Source organism: Camelina sativa, chromosome 20 (assembly GCF_030686135.1).
Source record: "Camelina sativa cultivar CO46 ecotype springtype chromosome 20, ASM3068613v1".
NCBI classification, from domain to species: domain Eukaryota; kingdom Viridiplantae; phylum Streptophyta; class Magnoliopsida; order Brassicales; family Brassicaceae; genus Camelina; species Camelina sativa.
The window spans coordinates 5,885,713-5,901,221 of record NC_141899.1 but is presented as its reverse complement, the minus strand read 5'-3'; the positions used below and the strand labels follow the sequence as shown (position 1 = coordinate 5,901,221).

The 15,509-nt window shown below is 36.6% G+C and overlaps 4 protein-coding genes and 1 pseudogene across 6 annotated transcripts; 3 read left to right on the top strand and 2 right to left on the bottom strand.

The window, feature by feature from the left end:
* The first annotated feature begins 10 nt into the window (after window positions 1–10).
* On the top strand, window positions 11–2,582 carry LOC104769649 (SWI/SNF complex component SNF12 homolog). Its single transcript, XM_010493914.3, has 3 exons — window positions 11–232; window positions 595–2,168; window positions 2,311–2,582. Exons 2-3 carry the CDS (start codon window positions 622–624, stop codon window positions 2,381–2,383), a joined length of 1,620 nt encoding a protein of 539 aa, XP_010492216.1. The 5' UTR covers window positions 11–232; window positions 595–621; the 3' UTR covers window positions 2,384–2,582.
* Window positions 2,583–5,826: 3,244 nt separating this feature from the next.
* On the top strand, window positions 5,827–7,931 carry LOC147918495 (uncharacterized). The gene is made up of 5 exons (XM_087503551.1): window positions 5,827–5,976; window positions 6,060–6,324; window positions 6,402–6,498; window positions 6,969–7,243; window positions 7,357–7,931. Exons 1-5 carry the CDS (start codon window positions 5,827–5,829, stop codon window positions 7,929–7,931), a joined length of 1,362 nt encoding a protein of 453 aa, XP_087359677.1.
* A 1,220-nt stretch (window positions 7,932–9,151) lies between these two features.
* LOC104769644 (BIIDXI-like protein At5g11420) lies at window positions 9,152–10,805 on the top strand. The gene is made up of 3 exons (XM_010493910.3): window positions 9,152–9,309; window positions 9,426–9,947; window positions 10,116–10,805. Exons 1-3 carry the CDS (start codon window positions 9,246–9,248, stop codon window positions 10,694–10,696), a joined length of 1,167 nt encoding a protein of 388 aa, XP_010492212.2. The 5' UTR covers window positions 9,152–9,245; the 3' UTR covers window positions 10,697–10,805.
* On the bottom strand, window positions 10,758–12,738 carry LOC104769645 (B2 protein). Of its 2 annotated transcripts, none has more exons than XM_010493911.3 (6): window positions 12,543–12,738; window positions 11,663–12,211; window positions 11,476–11,576; window positions 11,296–11,379; window positions 11,086–11,196; window positions 10,758–11,002 (listed from the first exon to the last, which is right to left on the bottom strand). In XM_010493911.3, exons 2-6 carry the CDS (start codon window positions 12,180–12,182, stop codon window positions 10,958–10,960), a joined length of 861 nt encoding a protein of 286 aa, XP_010492213.1. In that variant the 5' UTR covers window positions 12,183–12,211; window positions 12,543–12,738; the 3' UTR covers window positions 10,758–10,957. The 2 variants fall into 2 exon arrangements, with proteins under 2 accessions (XP_010492213.1, XP_087361632.1); XM_087505506.1 differs by lacking the exon at window positions 12,543–12,738 and adding an exon at window positions 12,388–12,485.
* A 126-nt stretch (window positions 12,739–12,864) lies between these two features.
* Window positions 12,865–14,542, bottom strand: LOC104769646 (uncharacterized; annotated as a pseudogene). Its single transcript, XR_015593222.1, has 3 exons — window positions 14,278–14,542; window positions 13,662–13,879; window positions 12,865–13,475 (listed from the first exon to the last, which is right to left on the bottom strand). The product of XR_015593222.1 is annotated as an uncharacterized LOC104769646 (transcript).
* Window positions 14,543–15,509: the final 967 nt, after the last annotated feature.

Here is a 15,509-nt window from a genome sequence, read left to right as displayed (position 1 = left end):
AACATGTATTGGAGGCTTGGAGCATTGATATAAAAAAAGGTGGATTTAACGTTTATGGGCCAGTGTGGGCTTTAAAAATAACGGGTCGGGTCTTAACCCGGTTAATAAAAATAGATAGCTCCGGTGGGGATTTGTTTCCTCTCTTTCTCGTCTCTCGACAACTGAGGAGAAGTAGCGGAACACCGGTGGATTCCAGTGAAGAGATAACGGAGCTGCTAATCTTCGCCTCTTTGTAAGGAGCTCTCTCGTCCCCTCTCTATACTTTTGAAATATATAGATAGTCTCTGGGTTCTTCTATCTCTTCCTATTTTATGAATTGTTAGATCTTTTCATGGCCATTAAAGTATTTGTTTTTCAGAAATCTCAAATCGAGTTCTATTGCATTCGCCGTCTTTTTTTTTCTTCCCCTGTGGATTACTCCTAACGAATTGAGCTTTGCAGCAATCTTAGAAAATTAGGGTTTTGAGTCTTCGATTTCTCTAGGGTAACCCGATCTATCGCTTCTGTGAGAATTTTTTAGATTTCTGATAAGCTTATGATACATTAGGTGGTGTGTAATGGAAGTTTAGTTCTAATTTCGTCTGAATTTGTCAGGCTGGGAGGTTTATTATATATTTAGCGATGTCTGGTAACAACAACAACAATCCACAGAAGCCACAAGGCTCTGCGCCATCACCTTTTGGGAATCCTGGGATGCCCTCTGCATCCGTTCCTGGAAACCAAGGCTTTGCTCCTTCTCACATGACTGCTAACTTTCCAGCTCAGTTTCAGTTCTCACAAGCTCAGGCCTTAGCTCATGCTCAGGCTCAAGCACAGTCTAAAGTTCAAGCACAAATTCAAGCTCAGTTTCAAGCTCAAGGCATGACGATGAACCAAGCACAAGGCGGTTCTCCCGGGATTGGTGGTGGGTTAGGTCCTTCTTCTCCTTCTTTGACGACTCCTGGGAGTTTAAACATGAAGAGGTTCCAGCAGAAACCTCCCATGCGTCCTCCTGGTGCTTCTGCGGGTAACAACACTATCTCCCCCATGAGAACAATGGAGTTAACTCCTGCTGCTCGGAAAAAGAAACAGAAGCTTCCAGAAAAGTCATTGCAGGAGCGTGTTGCAGCAATCTTGCCCGAGTCTGCCTTATACACACAACTTCTGGAGTTTGAGTCTCGGGTTGATGCTGCGTTAACTAGAAAGAAAGTTGATATTCAGGAAGCCCTTAAAAACCCTCCCTGCATACAGAAGACTCTTAGGATCTACGTTTTCAACTCCTTTGCCAACCAAAACAACACAATCCCTGGGAATCCTAACGCTGACCCGCCAACATGGACTCTTAAAATCATTGGTAGGATCCTTGAAGATGGTGTGGATCCTGACCAGCCAGGATTTGTTCAGAAATCAAACCCGTTGCATCCCAAGTTCTCGTCTTTCTTCAAAAGGGTTACAGTTTCCTTGGATCAGAGGCTGTATCCTGAGAACCCATTGATCATATGGGAGAATGCTCGATCACCTGCTCCTCAGGAAGGGTTTGAGATAAAGAGGAAAGGGAACCAGGAGTTTGCAGCTAGTATACGGTTGGAGATGAATTACGTCCCTGAAAAGTTCAAGCTTTCTACTGCATTGATGGATGTTCTCGGGATTGAAGTTGAAACCCGCCCAAGAATCATCGCTGCAATTTGGCATTACGTTAAAGCGAGGAAACTGCAGAACCCAAATGACCCCTCTTTCTTCAACTGTGACCCTGCACTTCAGAAAGTTTTTGGGGAGGAAAAGTTAAAATTCACTATGGTCTCTCAGAAGATATCTCATCATTTGTCGCCTCCACCACCGATTCACTTGGAACACAAAATCAAGCTCTCAGGAAATAATCCGGCTATATCAGCATGTTACGATGTGCTAGTGGATGTACCCTTCCCGATCCAAAGGGATCTGAACAATTTGTTAGCCAATGCAGAGAAGAACAAAGAGATTGAGGCTTGTGATGAAGCAATATGTGCAGCCATAAGGAAAATTCATGAGCATAGGAGGAGGCGGGCATTTTTCTTGGGGTTCAGCCAATCGCCAGTTGAATTCATTAACGCCCTGATCGAATCTCAGAGCAAGGATCTCAAGGTCGTAGCGGGAGAAGCCAGTCGAAATGCTGAGAGAGAACGTCGATCGGACTTCTTCAACCAACCTTGGTAAGCACATCATCTACTCGGATATTTATTCACTCAGATTATATATGTATTAGAGTTGTAAAAGTGGCGACTTCGAACAAGTCCACTGATTGAGCGATTGATGATACGTGTCTGAATCATAATTTGGTTAAAATGTTTGCAGGGTCGAAGATGCAGTTATTAGGTACTTGAACCGGAGGCCAGCTGCTGGGAACGAGGGGCCAGGGAGTTGGTGAGTTTCTTGACGATACAAGTCTGTTCATCTGTTTGAGCATTTTTAGAAGAAGATATTGTTGAGATAGTCTGCTTTGAAAGGGAACTAGTGTATCTGTAATCATGTGTATGATGAAATATTATTACTTATAATTAGCTTTGTTTTGTAGCCTTTGCTTTAATGGTTATTATATTAAGTCTTGCTTTATAGCAAAGGGAAAATAACATTGGCATACAAAAAAAAAGGAGAGACATACTTGAATAAAAACGTAAGTGTATCATTTTGTGAACTAAGAAGTGGGGAAGAGCCAGCGAGCATCAGAGAATGGTCTGGAGGAAATTGAAGAAGCTGAAAGGCGTTGAATCCTCTGGGAGGAGAGATTGAAGACGAAGACATCTAAAATAGATGGTAGTTCCTTGAATATCTGAGGAAGCTAGCACGGTGATACCTAGATCCAAGATCACGGCCCGGTCCCGAGTGTAACAGTTTGTTTCCCGATCGTTGTTGGCTGAGTTGAATTTGTAGACGCGAAATGCCAAGAAAGGTCACGACGTTTAAGAATGCTTATAACCATCAAAAAGTCTCCAGAGATGGTGATTACTATGTTGGTCTTCCAATCAATAAAATCTCCCACGTCTCCAGAGCTGATCTTGTTGGGACTCGATAGCTACTAGGTTAATCCTCTCCAAAGTTAGCACATTCACAAGGTATAGATTTAGCTGAGGGTCCGACATGAGAAGCCTTTCAAGATCATCAATGTGATATATTCTGATTCTCATTTTCTTTTGACCATCAATTACAAATATGAGATGCATTAAACACATCAAAACAGCAAAACCATAGTAACTAAAAACCCATGAGAAATATGTTTACATTTACAAAGATTATTCCAAACCTGAAGACAAGGCTACACAGTGTATACCATGACCTAGTCCCACATTAAAGTTGATCCTACTCCCGAGAATCTTACACCCCCACAAGGCCACCTGATTCAGTCCACATGTACGGTAACCATTCTAACACCCTTAAAATTAAAACCAACGGCAACATCATCAAATCTCTCACCATCTCTGCTTTAGACTTTAATTTTTTCTCTAATTCAAACCTCAAGATGCATTTGAAGTAGCTTGCGTTTAAGAGACTCTTGAATATTGAAATCTCTGGTGGAATCGACCAACGCATGCATTTTTCAAGTATCTCTAAACCTCTAAGGACCTTTTGTAAATAGAAACTAAATTTTAAAATATTGGTGGTTTGGTGTGTGCATTTTGTACACAATATCATAATTTATTATTACCATAATGCAAATAGTTCTCTAGTTTGCGTGTAATCCCTACTATTAATCGTAAAACATTGCCTGAAAAAAACCTTTGTTTTGTAAGAAATTACAATACAATGCCATTGCAATTATGACCAAATTTACGATTTTAAAGAAGGGTACAAAGGAAATTTCCAACCCCATGGAAACGGATAAAGACGCGGATCTTCCTTGACCCGTTTTAGTTTATCTGGATCTTAAGCGTTCATCCTCACCGTCAAAGAAAACATCATCCTAACCGTTTGTTTTGTTACCATATTCAAATCACAGATACGGTATAATTTATTTATCGGAATAAATATAACAAATTATGGTAACCGAATATGGTTATGGAATATACCATATACTCTGTTAGTCGAGAGATTTATGTGATTTTTTTTTTTAAAATCATCGTAATTATCGTCTGAATATCATCTTTTAACCCTAACTCTCACCACCTATATAATTAGCTTACTTTATTCTTAACCAATAAAGCACAAACGTGTGATTTACCTGTAAAACATTTCAAATTACTATTTTCTCATAATATGACTACCCCGGAAACTAAAAAAGATTTACAAGATCCTATACTAAAGGCTTGGTTCGATCTAAACCGTAATTGTGACGTAGCAAGACAACTCACTCTCGAGGAGCTACCTGCGTTTTACATTTGGGATCCTAAAGGAAAATCTTTTCAAAGGAGGAAGAGAACAGTCAATAGCCGAAGAACTACGTCTATTTCAAGTAAGTTTAATGGAAATATATCCCTTAAACTTCTTTTCCGTTTTCTGACAGGACCAAAGAGTGATGAAGAATTACGTACTTATGATGGAGTTGTTTATCCATCATACAAGGAAGCATGTCTTGCACGAGGATTAATATAAGATTGAAGAATTGGTGTTTTTGTTTTTTAATATTTTTTTCCGTTTCAGTTTTTTATCTATTCCTCTGCTTACTTATCATGTAAAAGTTATAATAAATTAGAAATAATATTTTTTTCTATCATGGTGCATGTAATCAATATTTTTCTACCTATACAAATTACGACAGTCATCACATAGCATAATCATAAACATAAATCAGGAATAAAATTCGAAACCATATAATTAGAAGCAACCCGGAAATATAATCAACAGGACAAACCCAATGTTGTTGATTGACTGAACAAGGAAAATAAATTGGTCGAAACAAACTCAATATTCAGTTTCCATTAGAGTACCCCATATCCTCACCTATTTATTAAAAACATTTTTTGATCGAATAAATATATTAAAAACATTTACTTTACCTGTTCCAATTTTCAAAAGTAGACTTAGACCCAAATTTAAAGTTTCTATAGAACAATTTAAAACACAAATTATCATACTTATTATTTTTGATCGACCATATGGCAAATTCAAAATATTTCTGTTTTATATATTTCGTATCTTATACCGTAAATTAAGTTGATTCTAATATCCCAAATTGTTAGCAGGTACTTTTTTACTCCAGTGGATGTAAAGGAAGGTAATTTATGCTAAATTGATTCTAATTTTCAAATATACCGTAAATTAAGTTGTAAATATATGGAAGTTCAAAATCTCACTAACCAAATTTGAGACGTATCCAAATCTATCAAGAAAAAAATATTTTACTATCCATATATATCCATCTTTTCTAAAATTATCGGAATAAATATAACAAAATATATTATCCGAATATTGTTATGGAATAAATCTTGGACTCTGTTAGTCGAGAGATTTCTGAAAATCACCCTAATTATCTTGGGATATATCTTTAAAATCACCGTAATTATCGTTTATATGTTTCTTTCAGTTTTTTAACATTAATATAAATAGTAGGGATATATGGAAGTTCAAAATCTCACTAACCAAATTTGAGACGTATCCAAATCTATCAAGAAAAAAAGATTTTACTATCCATATATATCCTTCTTTTCTAAAATTATCGGAATAAATATAACAAAATATATTATCCGAATATTGAAATGGAATAAATCTAATCTCAAATTTCTCGAGAGATTTCTGAAAATCACCCTAATTATCTTGGGATATATCTTTAAAATCACCGTAATTATCGTTTATATGTTTATTTCAGTTTTTTAACATTAATATAAATAGTAGGGTCAAAATGTTAACAAATACACAAGAAACACACAAAAAGCTACAATGTTAGCCTCACCTCTCCCCATTTCTCCTCTAAAGTCTCTCAGGCCTTATCGCACTAACTGGCTTATAGATGTGAGGATTTTGCATCTGTGGAGGCAATACAACGTTAAAGTTGGAGAAACTATTGAAATGTTTTTAGTAGACTCTGCGGTTAGTAATCATTCTTTATTTTCTTATATAGTGCATATAATTCTACTACTTATAATTTTTTTTTTAAAAATAATATTTTGTAGGGTGATAAGATAGCAGCTACGGTGAAAAGGGATCAGATCATGAATTTTCAGCGAAAACTTCAACAAGGAAATTGGAACCTAATTTCAACTTTTAATTTATCTCCTATTTATGGGTCAGTCAAGCTATCTGAATTGAAGTGGAAGATTGTCTTCACATCCAGGACAAGTGTTAACCCTTCTGAAAATATATCTGATGATATGTTTTTTTCATTTGCATCTTATGATGATGTCCTCTCTGGGAAGCAAAATGAAAATTTGTTATTCGGTACGTTTATTATGTTACATTTACGAATGATATAACCTATTTAGTTGTTCTAATCTATTCAACATGTTTTATCTCAGATTTCTTTGGTCAAGTTGTCGATTGTGGTGAAATCAAAGAAATAACTACGACAAACAAACCAACAACAAAAGTTGACTTCCACTTGAGAAATTCGGCGTACGTATTTAAATATATGTTTTTCATATTTTTGTATCTTATAATATAGCAAATCGCCTTCTTCCAATTTTTAAAGATTCCAATTTTCACAGGGATACACGTGTTTTGTGTACTCTTTGGGGTACCTGCTCCCAAATAATTAGTAAAGCTTGCCACGAGTCTACCGATGGTATTATTTTCTGCTTAATTAGGTTTGCTAAAGTTAATCAGTACAATGGTAAGTGCTTTGACATTATACTACATTTTAACATTATGTAATCAATATTTTAATAAAGTAGTTTGAATGACCATTCATATAGATGTTTGGAGTGTTCAAAATCATTGGGACTGTTCTCAAGTTATAATTAATCCAGAAATTACTGAAGCTGAAGATCTAAGGAAACTGTGAGTTTTTTCCTTCAAATTTTTCATATATATATATAGTTATTTTGTATATCAACAAATACAGTAATGTTCTACTTTTATCTTAGGCTTTCCAATGATGGCTTGCAATTGACGATCATGGATTCATTGCAAAAGAAAGTGTTTTGGGAAAAACCAAATGATGGAGTAGTTGATATTGACATCCCAGAAGAATTGCTTATCACAGAAGTAAACTCTCCAATTGAATCCATCGTTAATGCAGTGTATGGTAATTCGTTACATACTCCCAAGGATTCGAGCTATTTTCAAAGCAGAGCTATTTTGTGTCCTACAAATGATGATGTCAACACTATAAACGACCACATGATATCCATTTTAGAAGGTTAGTAAAAGTTTAATCAACAAATTGTATATATATTATATACTATATGAGACTTCTTGATTTGGTCTATTCAATTATTTATAGTTTTGTTTCTATTGTTGATTTTGTTACAGGTGAGGAAAGGGTTTACTTAAGTTCAGATAGTATTGATCCACAAGATACAAGGAATAAAGACAATCCTGCATATAGTCCTGATTTCCTAAACTCAGTTAGGATTTCAGGAGTGCCAAACCATGCTCTTCGTTTGAAAATTGTTTGTCCAGTCATGTTGTTACGCAATATTGATGCTCATGGAGGTCTAATGAATGGAACAAGACTACAGATTACACAAATGGCAGATCATGTTATACAAGCAAGAATCATCACAGGTACGAGAGTCGGTAAAATTGTTTTTTTACCAAGGATGGTATTAATACCATCAGATTCCCGTTTGCCTTTCAAAATGAGACGTAGACAATTCCCGATTAACGTTGCTTTTGCAATGACTATCAACAAAAGTCAAGGTCAGTCTCTCTCAAATGTTGGTTTATACTTGCCCAGACCTGTTTTCTCTCATGGCCAGCTATATGTAGCCATGTCCCGTGTAAGCAGTAAATCAGGATTGAAAATCCTCATTACTGACCCAAAAGGAAAACCCGAAAAGAAAACAAGGAATGTCGTCTTCAAAGAGGTTTTCCAAAATATTTGATCCACAAAAATGCATAACTTCGTAAGACTCTGTTTTTACTTTGTTTCCATTTTTTCAATTAAATTTATTTGTTCTTCCATTTAATTATTTAATCATATATATATATATATATTTTGCAGGGTTTCCTATTTAATTTCACGTTATAATAAATTTATAAATCCTTATTTTTTTATGTAATCCACAAAATACTTTTTATCATTCTTATAGACATATTTAGTTTCGTTTACTTAATGTGATTCACACATACGTTTTATCTTTGAAATCCTACTATTATATTTTATTAATTATTCAGTAAAATAGGTACATTCGTTATATTCGTTATAAATTTGGTTTAATCTAATTTTCCAAGCTTAAAAATTTACAATTTAAAAAAAATATTTATTAGATACCTTCGAGTGGAGGCTAGAGGCCAGATTTAATTACTATAAGAATGGAAAGGTGTCTATGTCAATCTTAGGATCTGAATGGTGACTGCGGTCAGGGCCGTCAAATCCGTCAGCGGTTTAGACCGTCCCAAAAACAGGCCTGCCAGCAGATCTGAAAGGACCAAGTTTATTTGTACATAAAAATGGTCCGCAGTTAGAAGGCAGCGGTTTTCTTTCTATTATCTTTAAACCGCACCACTGCGGACTGTATTTAATGAATTGTATTAATAATTTCAAGTCATAATAAACATTTTGTCCCGTGCTATAGCACGAGATACTACCTAGTCTATATATATTTTAAGTTTTTTTAACGTATTATTTTGTGAAATCACATGGACTTACAATGCTTTGTAGGTTTATAAGGTGAGTTAGTTAAAACAAAATATTGCATTTTAGTTAAACTATTAATTTAATTTTATAGTTTTAGCATCTTTAAAACGAATACAACTAAATCATATATTGTTATAATAAACTTTTAAAAAATCTTATTTTAATTGATAATAAACTAAAAATTTAAAATTTGTTTGTAAAATATCATTTTTCCGCTTACAGAGTTGTAAAAGTTAGGACTAGGAGATGAATTAAAATATATTTTTAATATAATTCTATGCGAAACAATTGAGCGCTTAAATATTATTTAGTAATGCAAAAGATCCAAATTACATGCATTCAATTATTTTGCTTTGCTTTAAAACACATGGTCTTTTTTGACTTTTTCCTCAAAAAATCCTGAGAGAACTATATTTCTTTTAAAAATATTATGGTCAACTGTATGCTAACATGTTACAACATCATTCTTCTCTTCAAATAAAATAATTTACAAAGACATACATAATCACTGGATCCAAGAAGCGTTGACATTCAAAGTTTTCTCTATAGTCTGAAGCAAATGGCGATGATGTGGTTTCAAAGAATTTTTCTTTTGCTTCTCGTTTCTTGGCTTGCCTCTTCAGGTACATTATATTGGAATCTCAATTGCTTAAGCAGTATGCCTATATTTATACTTTGTTCATTCATCTTCAGATCAACAATTTGTGTCATTACATTAATGTGCATTTTACATATGCAGATTTTCTGGAAAATCCAGACTTCGAAACTCCACCAAAGAACTCAAATGCAAGCACTAGCCCGTTTGTGTTGCTGGATCAGAACACTACACTCCCTGGGTGGACATTACAAGGGACAGTGCAATATGTTACTTCACTTGAACTGCCTGATGCCGGACATGCTATTCAGCTCGGTGAAGATGGCAAGATCAATCAAACATTCATTGCCAGAGGTGATGATGTGAACTACATCCTCACATTTGCGCTGATCCGCGCAGGCCACAACTGTTCAACCTCTGCTGGTCTCAGTGTCTCGGGGCCAGACAGTAATGCGGTTTTTTCTTACCAACAAAACTACAGTAAGGTTTCATGGCAGAGCTACAGTCATAACTTGGGTAGTTGGGGGAATGGTGAGCCTATTAACTTAGTTCTTGAAAGTCAAACGATAGATTCTGATTCTGATACTGATACAAACTCCACATGTTGGCCTATCATTGACACATTGCTTATCAAGACTGTTGGTGTAACATTGGTCCAAGACAGTGGTAAGTTACTTCTCCTTGTCCCTTTTGCGTTTTTCTGCTTTGTTAAGTCATCAAATCCGAGAATGCTAATGCTCAACACGGAACATGATGAAAGTAGATCTGATTTATACAAGTTCATATCTTGTAAATCTAGCTGCATAGACTCACATTCTTATTTTGTTGGTGTAGGTAACCTCTTAGTCAACGGTGGATTTGAATCTGGACCGGGTTTCTTGCCCAACTCAACCGACGGAGTTCTGATTGACGCGGTGCCAAGCCTGATCCAGTCAGCATTAAGACAGTGGTCTGTTATAGGAACAGTCAGATACATAGACTCGGAGAACTTCCATGTCCCAGAAGGCAAAGCTGCAATAGAAATTTTGTCTCACACAGCTCCATCAGGCATACAGACAGCAACAAAAGACACAAGTGAAGGTTCGCGATACAACCTAGCATTTACTTTAGGAGATGCTAACGATGCATGCAAAGGACATTTCGTGGTGGGTGTTCAAGCTGGATCTGTAGCTCAAAACTTCACACTGGAGAGCAATGGGACTGGCTCTGGTGAAAAGTTTGGGTTAGTGTTCGAAGCAGACAAAGATGCAGCACAGATAAGTTTTACCAGCTACTCAGTTACAATGACAAAAGTGGATGTTCTTTGTGGTCCTGTGATTGATGAAGTGATCGTACATCCTCTTGGTGGAACAGCCTCAGTAAAACCCACATGGCTGCTACTTATTATTGCTTTGTTGTATGTTGCAGTTCTCTGATTGAAAACTGTTTGAGAGAGGGGTCATAGACTCATAAACAAGATGTTTTTGCAAGGAGATGTGATGATCATTCTAGTTTCATGATTATATATGAACACATTTTGTGACACATGAATCTTTCACAATCATGGTTTATTTTCCAGTGAGACATTCTTAATTTCTACTTTTATGTAGAAAGCACACATACAAATACACACTTGAAGCCTTGGAATAAGCAGACACTAAGTCCTCAATATAAATGGGATCTGCATGGCTTTGAGATTAAGGAGAACCAGCTTGTTCACAGAGATCCAGCAGGGCCAGTTTCTGTGTCATCAACAATTTAATTAGTAAACGCTAAGATTAAAATCAGTGGAACAAGAATAGCATGTATGAAATGATTTGCATACCTCAGGAATGGTGAGCTCGAGTCGAAACTTGGGACCATCATAGTGGTGCAAAACCGGCCTGAAAGAATCCTCTTCCAAAGCTTTGTACAGTTTCCTTACACGAATTCTCACCTATCATGTTGTCAATCACCATTTGGGGTTGTGTGAATCAAATCAACCATTGAAATAAAGATGAAAGACAGAATCCACATCGGATAAGAAGAATGAAACCTGTGCAGGAAATCTGGATTCTCCTTTGCATTTCTTGTCCTCCCAAGCAAAAGGGTCAATGTTTGAACCTCCAAAAGTTGTTGCCTGTACAAAACAAAGAGAAGTAACAATTCTTGGAGACTTGGAGTCATCGAGGAAGATATGAGCAACACTGACAAAGTAAAGTGCTATAGAACAAACCTCAAAAATGCCATGCAACTGATGAGTTGTATAGTTGTAGAGAAACAGAGGCAGGCCTGGTGTTATCGTCCTAACAGAGTCCCTGTATCTCGGTGGCAGACCTGACAGACACAGAAGAAGACATAAGAATGTATGTAAAAAGGATATGTAACCTTTAAATGGGCAAACTCCAAGATGAGATGAATACCAAAGAGCTGGCGCTTCAGATCTTCCAGCATTGTGTCGTTGTTACAGACAAAGATATAACCCCCAAGCACTTCACTCTTTGGGAGACACTCCGAGGCAGGTAAGGTCTTGAACCTTTTGTCAGCAGCAGCATTCATGGAGTCACTGTTGTGAGTGCTGCTAAAGTTGTTACCACCATTGTTGCCTTCTCTGCTAGAGAACTGATTGTAGCTAAATTTGCCTCCACTCAGGTGTTTGTGGGCAAAAACATTAAAATCATAGCCAGCATTGAACTTGAGCTCCGAGTTCATCATGTTGAAGTTAAAAGTCTCAAACTTGTTCTCCTCTTGAAACCCAAATTTCTCCCTCGGCCTTATCTCAACAGGACCCTTTGATAGATCAAGATTGTTAGAACGTTCTCCCTTGGATCTAGTCTGGTCAGCTAGTTTAGATGCAGCCATGAACCACTTCTGATCCTCTGAAGCTTTCGATTGTCCTCGTAGCTCATCTCCTAGCTGCCAAAAGCTGCGCATGCTCTCCATCTCCAAAAGCTTTGGTTTGATAGAGACACCTACCATACCAACAAATAAAATAAATTATAGTATTTCACCAACCAATCCTAAAGAAATTTGGATTTTTTAATAATAACAACTTCCACGAGTGCCATTTCGATTTCTTAAATCAAAATTTCTCCAAAAGTATGAAACTTTAAACACATTTCATGATACCAACAATTTCAGAGATTACCAAAGTGAACGAACACTACAGTTCAAAGCACATCACTGAGATCTAACAACCAAAAGAAAAAACAGAGTCCAAACAAGCAGACTGTATAAGGAAGGTAAAAAAGATTAGAATTGAAAACTAGGATTTAACAAAATTAGTAAAGCTAAAAAATTTACCAGACAGACGAAACCCTAGATTGCAGAATCCCTGAATGAGAGAGAAGCTGTTGGATTTTTAATTGAGTGTTTCAATTTTTGGAGCTTCTTTCTTTTTACCCGACAAGGTTATAAATCATGGCAGTGTCCTTATTAATGCCTGAGGGCTGAGGCAGCAAGCTTCGTCCAACAGAAAGCTTGCCGTCTAACGTGACTAGAATGGTGCAACGTTTAGCTAGGAAACTAGAAACCGGCACGCAGTCCTAATTAGTCACACTCACATCACGTGAGTTTTTTTTTGTTTGATGTTTATAAACATCAAATTATCAAGAGTAATTAGTAATTATCAAGAGTAATTTAGTTTTTGAGATGTAATTACTTAAAAGGACCGGTTTAGACTTTAGATCGTGTGTGTTACTCGAGTGATTCGTCAAAACACACAGCAGCTAACAATGTGATAAATTTTTCTTCAACATCTTACCGCAGACTAAGAACTATAAGACCATGACTAATTCATTGGCCCTGGTGGCACGCAGACTAGGAACTATAAGACCATGACTAATTCGTTGGCCCTGGTGCAGACGAAGATTCGGTCCGTTTCTCCCTATGAACCGACCGGGGAACAAAGGTCAGCCCACGACCATGGCGTCGACCGAAGCTGACATTCGAAGGAGTTGTGTCTGCGGTGGTTAGCGTGGACAGTGCTGAGACAAGACCGTCAACGCTGGCTTTGTCTTCCACTTCCATAGCATCTGAAGAAGCTTCTTCTTTGTCTTCTTTGTGTTTCAGCTTTGATACATGTTGCCTCTGAAGTTTGTCTCTTCGCTTCTTTGAGAGTTGGGTCTTCTTGAAGAACTCGAATGTTGTTGGGAACTTGTGTTTGTCAACTAAGTGTCGACGCCGGGCTTTGTAGGTCTTGAACTTCAATCCACACCCTTCCACGAGGCACTCATACTGCATAAAGATGTTCAGAAGAGTAGAAAGAAAGAAGATTCAGTATATGATCACAGGTGAAGTTTAAAGAGATCCATGTAAAACAGTGACAGGAGCGGTATCACAGTCAATAGCTAACAGTTAGAGCACTGCTTCAAAACGGCACTTAATAGTTGCACAAAGAGATAAAGAGTATATAGTGCATACCATGTCATAACCCCGAGCAACTTTAGCTTGAAAAAAAGAGTCGTGTGCTTCGGAAATGTGGATACTTAGCAAGCGAGAAGTAGGATAGACCCTTGAGCATACTGAACAAGACGCAGTGTGCCGTGCATTATAGTGATCTTCAAAATGGTCCAAAGATTTCAGGCGTTCACGGCAGCCAGCAATGGGACAGGAGATTCTTCTGCGCAAAAAAAGTGAAGCTCATGATAACGATCAATGGAGACATGTGGACAAACGTTGGAATTAAAAATCGATCAGTGACACAACATAATCATTGCTATTACTAGTTGCCACTTAAAAAATGTGAATATCGAAGGAGAACTATTACAGAACAAAATCTTCCCAAGTGAAGTCCGCTATTACAGAACAACCAAACAGATCGAAACCGAATCAAGTATCATCACTACGGAGATGAATTCCACAAAAAAAAAAAACGTTTCGGGAGACAACGAAATAAACAATTCGACCTTTCAATTTGGGCAAAGCTAATGCCAATATCATCGTTAACTTAATTAGCTCGCAAGGACAAGAAAAATAAAATCGAAATTGAAACTGTGAAGAGTGATTCCATAAGAAGAGCATTACAGAAGATTTCGACCGATTCAGATTCCAGAAGAAGTAAGTACCTGTTTAGCTAGTAGTTCACGCTCGACATTTCCAGATGCAAAGAAGGGCGAATCCGGAGGAAATCTTCGCCGGATTGGATTCCAGACCGGAAATGCTAACTCCCCCACCGTGTCGACCGCCATACCCATAGCCATCGCCTCTCCACCACAACTATGACACAACAAAGCAGAACAACAAAATTCAAATAAAATTCGTTTTCTTCGTCGTCTCACAAACATGAAATAAAAACAAGCAAGCATCTAATAACTGAATATTTTCCTCCGCTCCGGTTTACTAACTGGATCCTTCCCGGACTATATTATCATGTCCACTTTTTCATTAGGCCCAACTAAGGCCCATATATAGAAACCATGAATTAATTTGCTAGGTCAGTTTAGATTAATTTGTCTAATGCAACGAGTTATGGTAGTGATAACTAAAAACATATTAATTCTATAGATCAAAGTTAAGCTGTCTAAAAAAATAAAAATAAATTAGTTAACCTCTTAAATACTTGTAGTTTAGGTACGTGTGTGCTCATAATATTTATACAGAATATATTGTTCACCTACAATGAGCTTATAAATAGTTTTATTATTTGTGGTTGAAATTGAAACGAGCAAATTATAAGAGAAATCATCTTGACTTACATCACGCTATCATTATGTTTTTTTTTTTGGGTAGAAAATAACACTTTAACCTAAACAGCAATTTGAATAATTGTTAAAGTTTCTATTATAATAAGAAAGAGAACTAGTGCGGTGCGCTATGATATGGTAGAGTTAAAAATTAAATAATCATATTCATATACCAAAAGAAAGCTGTGTTGGAAGAAACTAAATTTGGATATATTAAATGTTTTATTTTGAATATCGGCTTCAATGTTAGAACCGTTGAGCTAAAGTTGATGAACTAAATTAGAACAGGTATTCCGCTGAATTCAAGCATCAGTCAAAATCATTGTCATATTAGGGGTGGACAAAGACTTCTTTTCAAACTCATATTTTGAATTTATTTTATCCATTTATTGTTTAACGACAATGTATTAGTTAGCTATACTTTATACGTTTCATCAAGACAATTTGGTTTTAAAATCTCTTAGAAACGTTTCCATGCAGATGACCTGACCTAATGAAGTTTGTTAGAATGTCACTCTCAGTAAAAACCCCCTAACTCAAGAAAGTTTAATTCTGGCATTCACCTTCTCGCTCAAGTAAAAGGTGA

Excerpts from the sequence above, each read along its gene's own strand:
- LOC104769645 (XM_010493911.3), bottom strand. The coding sequence starts at position 12,182 with ATGGAGAGCATGCGCAGCTTTTGGCAGCTAGGAGATGAGCTACGAGGA. Across the intron at positions 11,197-11,295 it reads AATCCAGATTTCCTGCACAG|GTGAGAATTCGTGTAAGGAA; the intron begins GTTTCATTCTTC and ends ACAACATGATAG. Across the intron at positions 11,003-11,085 it reads TCGAGCTCACCATTCCTGAG|AAACTGGCCCTGCTGGATCT; the intron begins GTATGCAAATCA and ends TTGATGACACAG.
- LOC104769644 (XM_010493910.3), top strand. The coding sequence starts at position 9,246 with ATGGCGATGATGTGGTTTCAAAGAATTTTTCTTTTGCTTCTCGTTTCT. Across the intron at positions 9,310-9,425 it reads TTCTTGGCTTGCCTCTTCAG|ATTTTCTGGAAAATCCAGAC; the intron begins GTACATTATATT and ends TTACATATGCAG. Across the intron at positions 9,948-10,115 it reads AACATTGGTCCAAGACAGTG|GTAACCTCTTAGTCAACGGT; the intron begins GTAAGTTACTTC and ends TTGTTGGTGTAG.
- LOC147918495 (XM_087503551.1), top strand. The coding sequence starts at position 5,827 with ATGTTAGCCTCACCTCTCCCCATTTCTCCTCTAAAGTCTCTCAGGCCT. Across the intron at positions 6,325-6,401 it reads AAATGAAAATTTGTTATTCG|ATTTCTTTGGTCAAGTTGTC; the intron begins GTACGTTTATTA and ends GTTTTATCTCAG. Across the intron at positions 6,499-6,968 it reads TTCCACTTGAGAAATTCGGC|GCTTTCCAATGATGGCTTGC; the intron begins GTACGTATTTAA and ends CTTTTATCTTAG.
- LOC104769649 (XM_010493914.3), top strand. The coding sequence starts at position 622 with ATGTCTGGTAACAACAACAACAATCCACAGAAGCCACAAGGCTCTGCG. Across the intron at positions 2,169-2,310 it reads GACTTCTTCAACCAACCTTG|GGTCGAAGATGCAGTTATTA; the intron begins GTAAGCACATCA and ends AAATGTTTGCAG.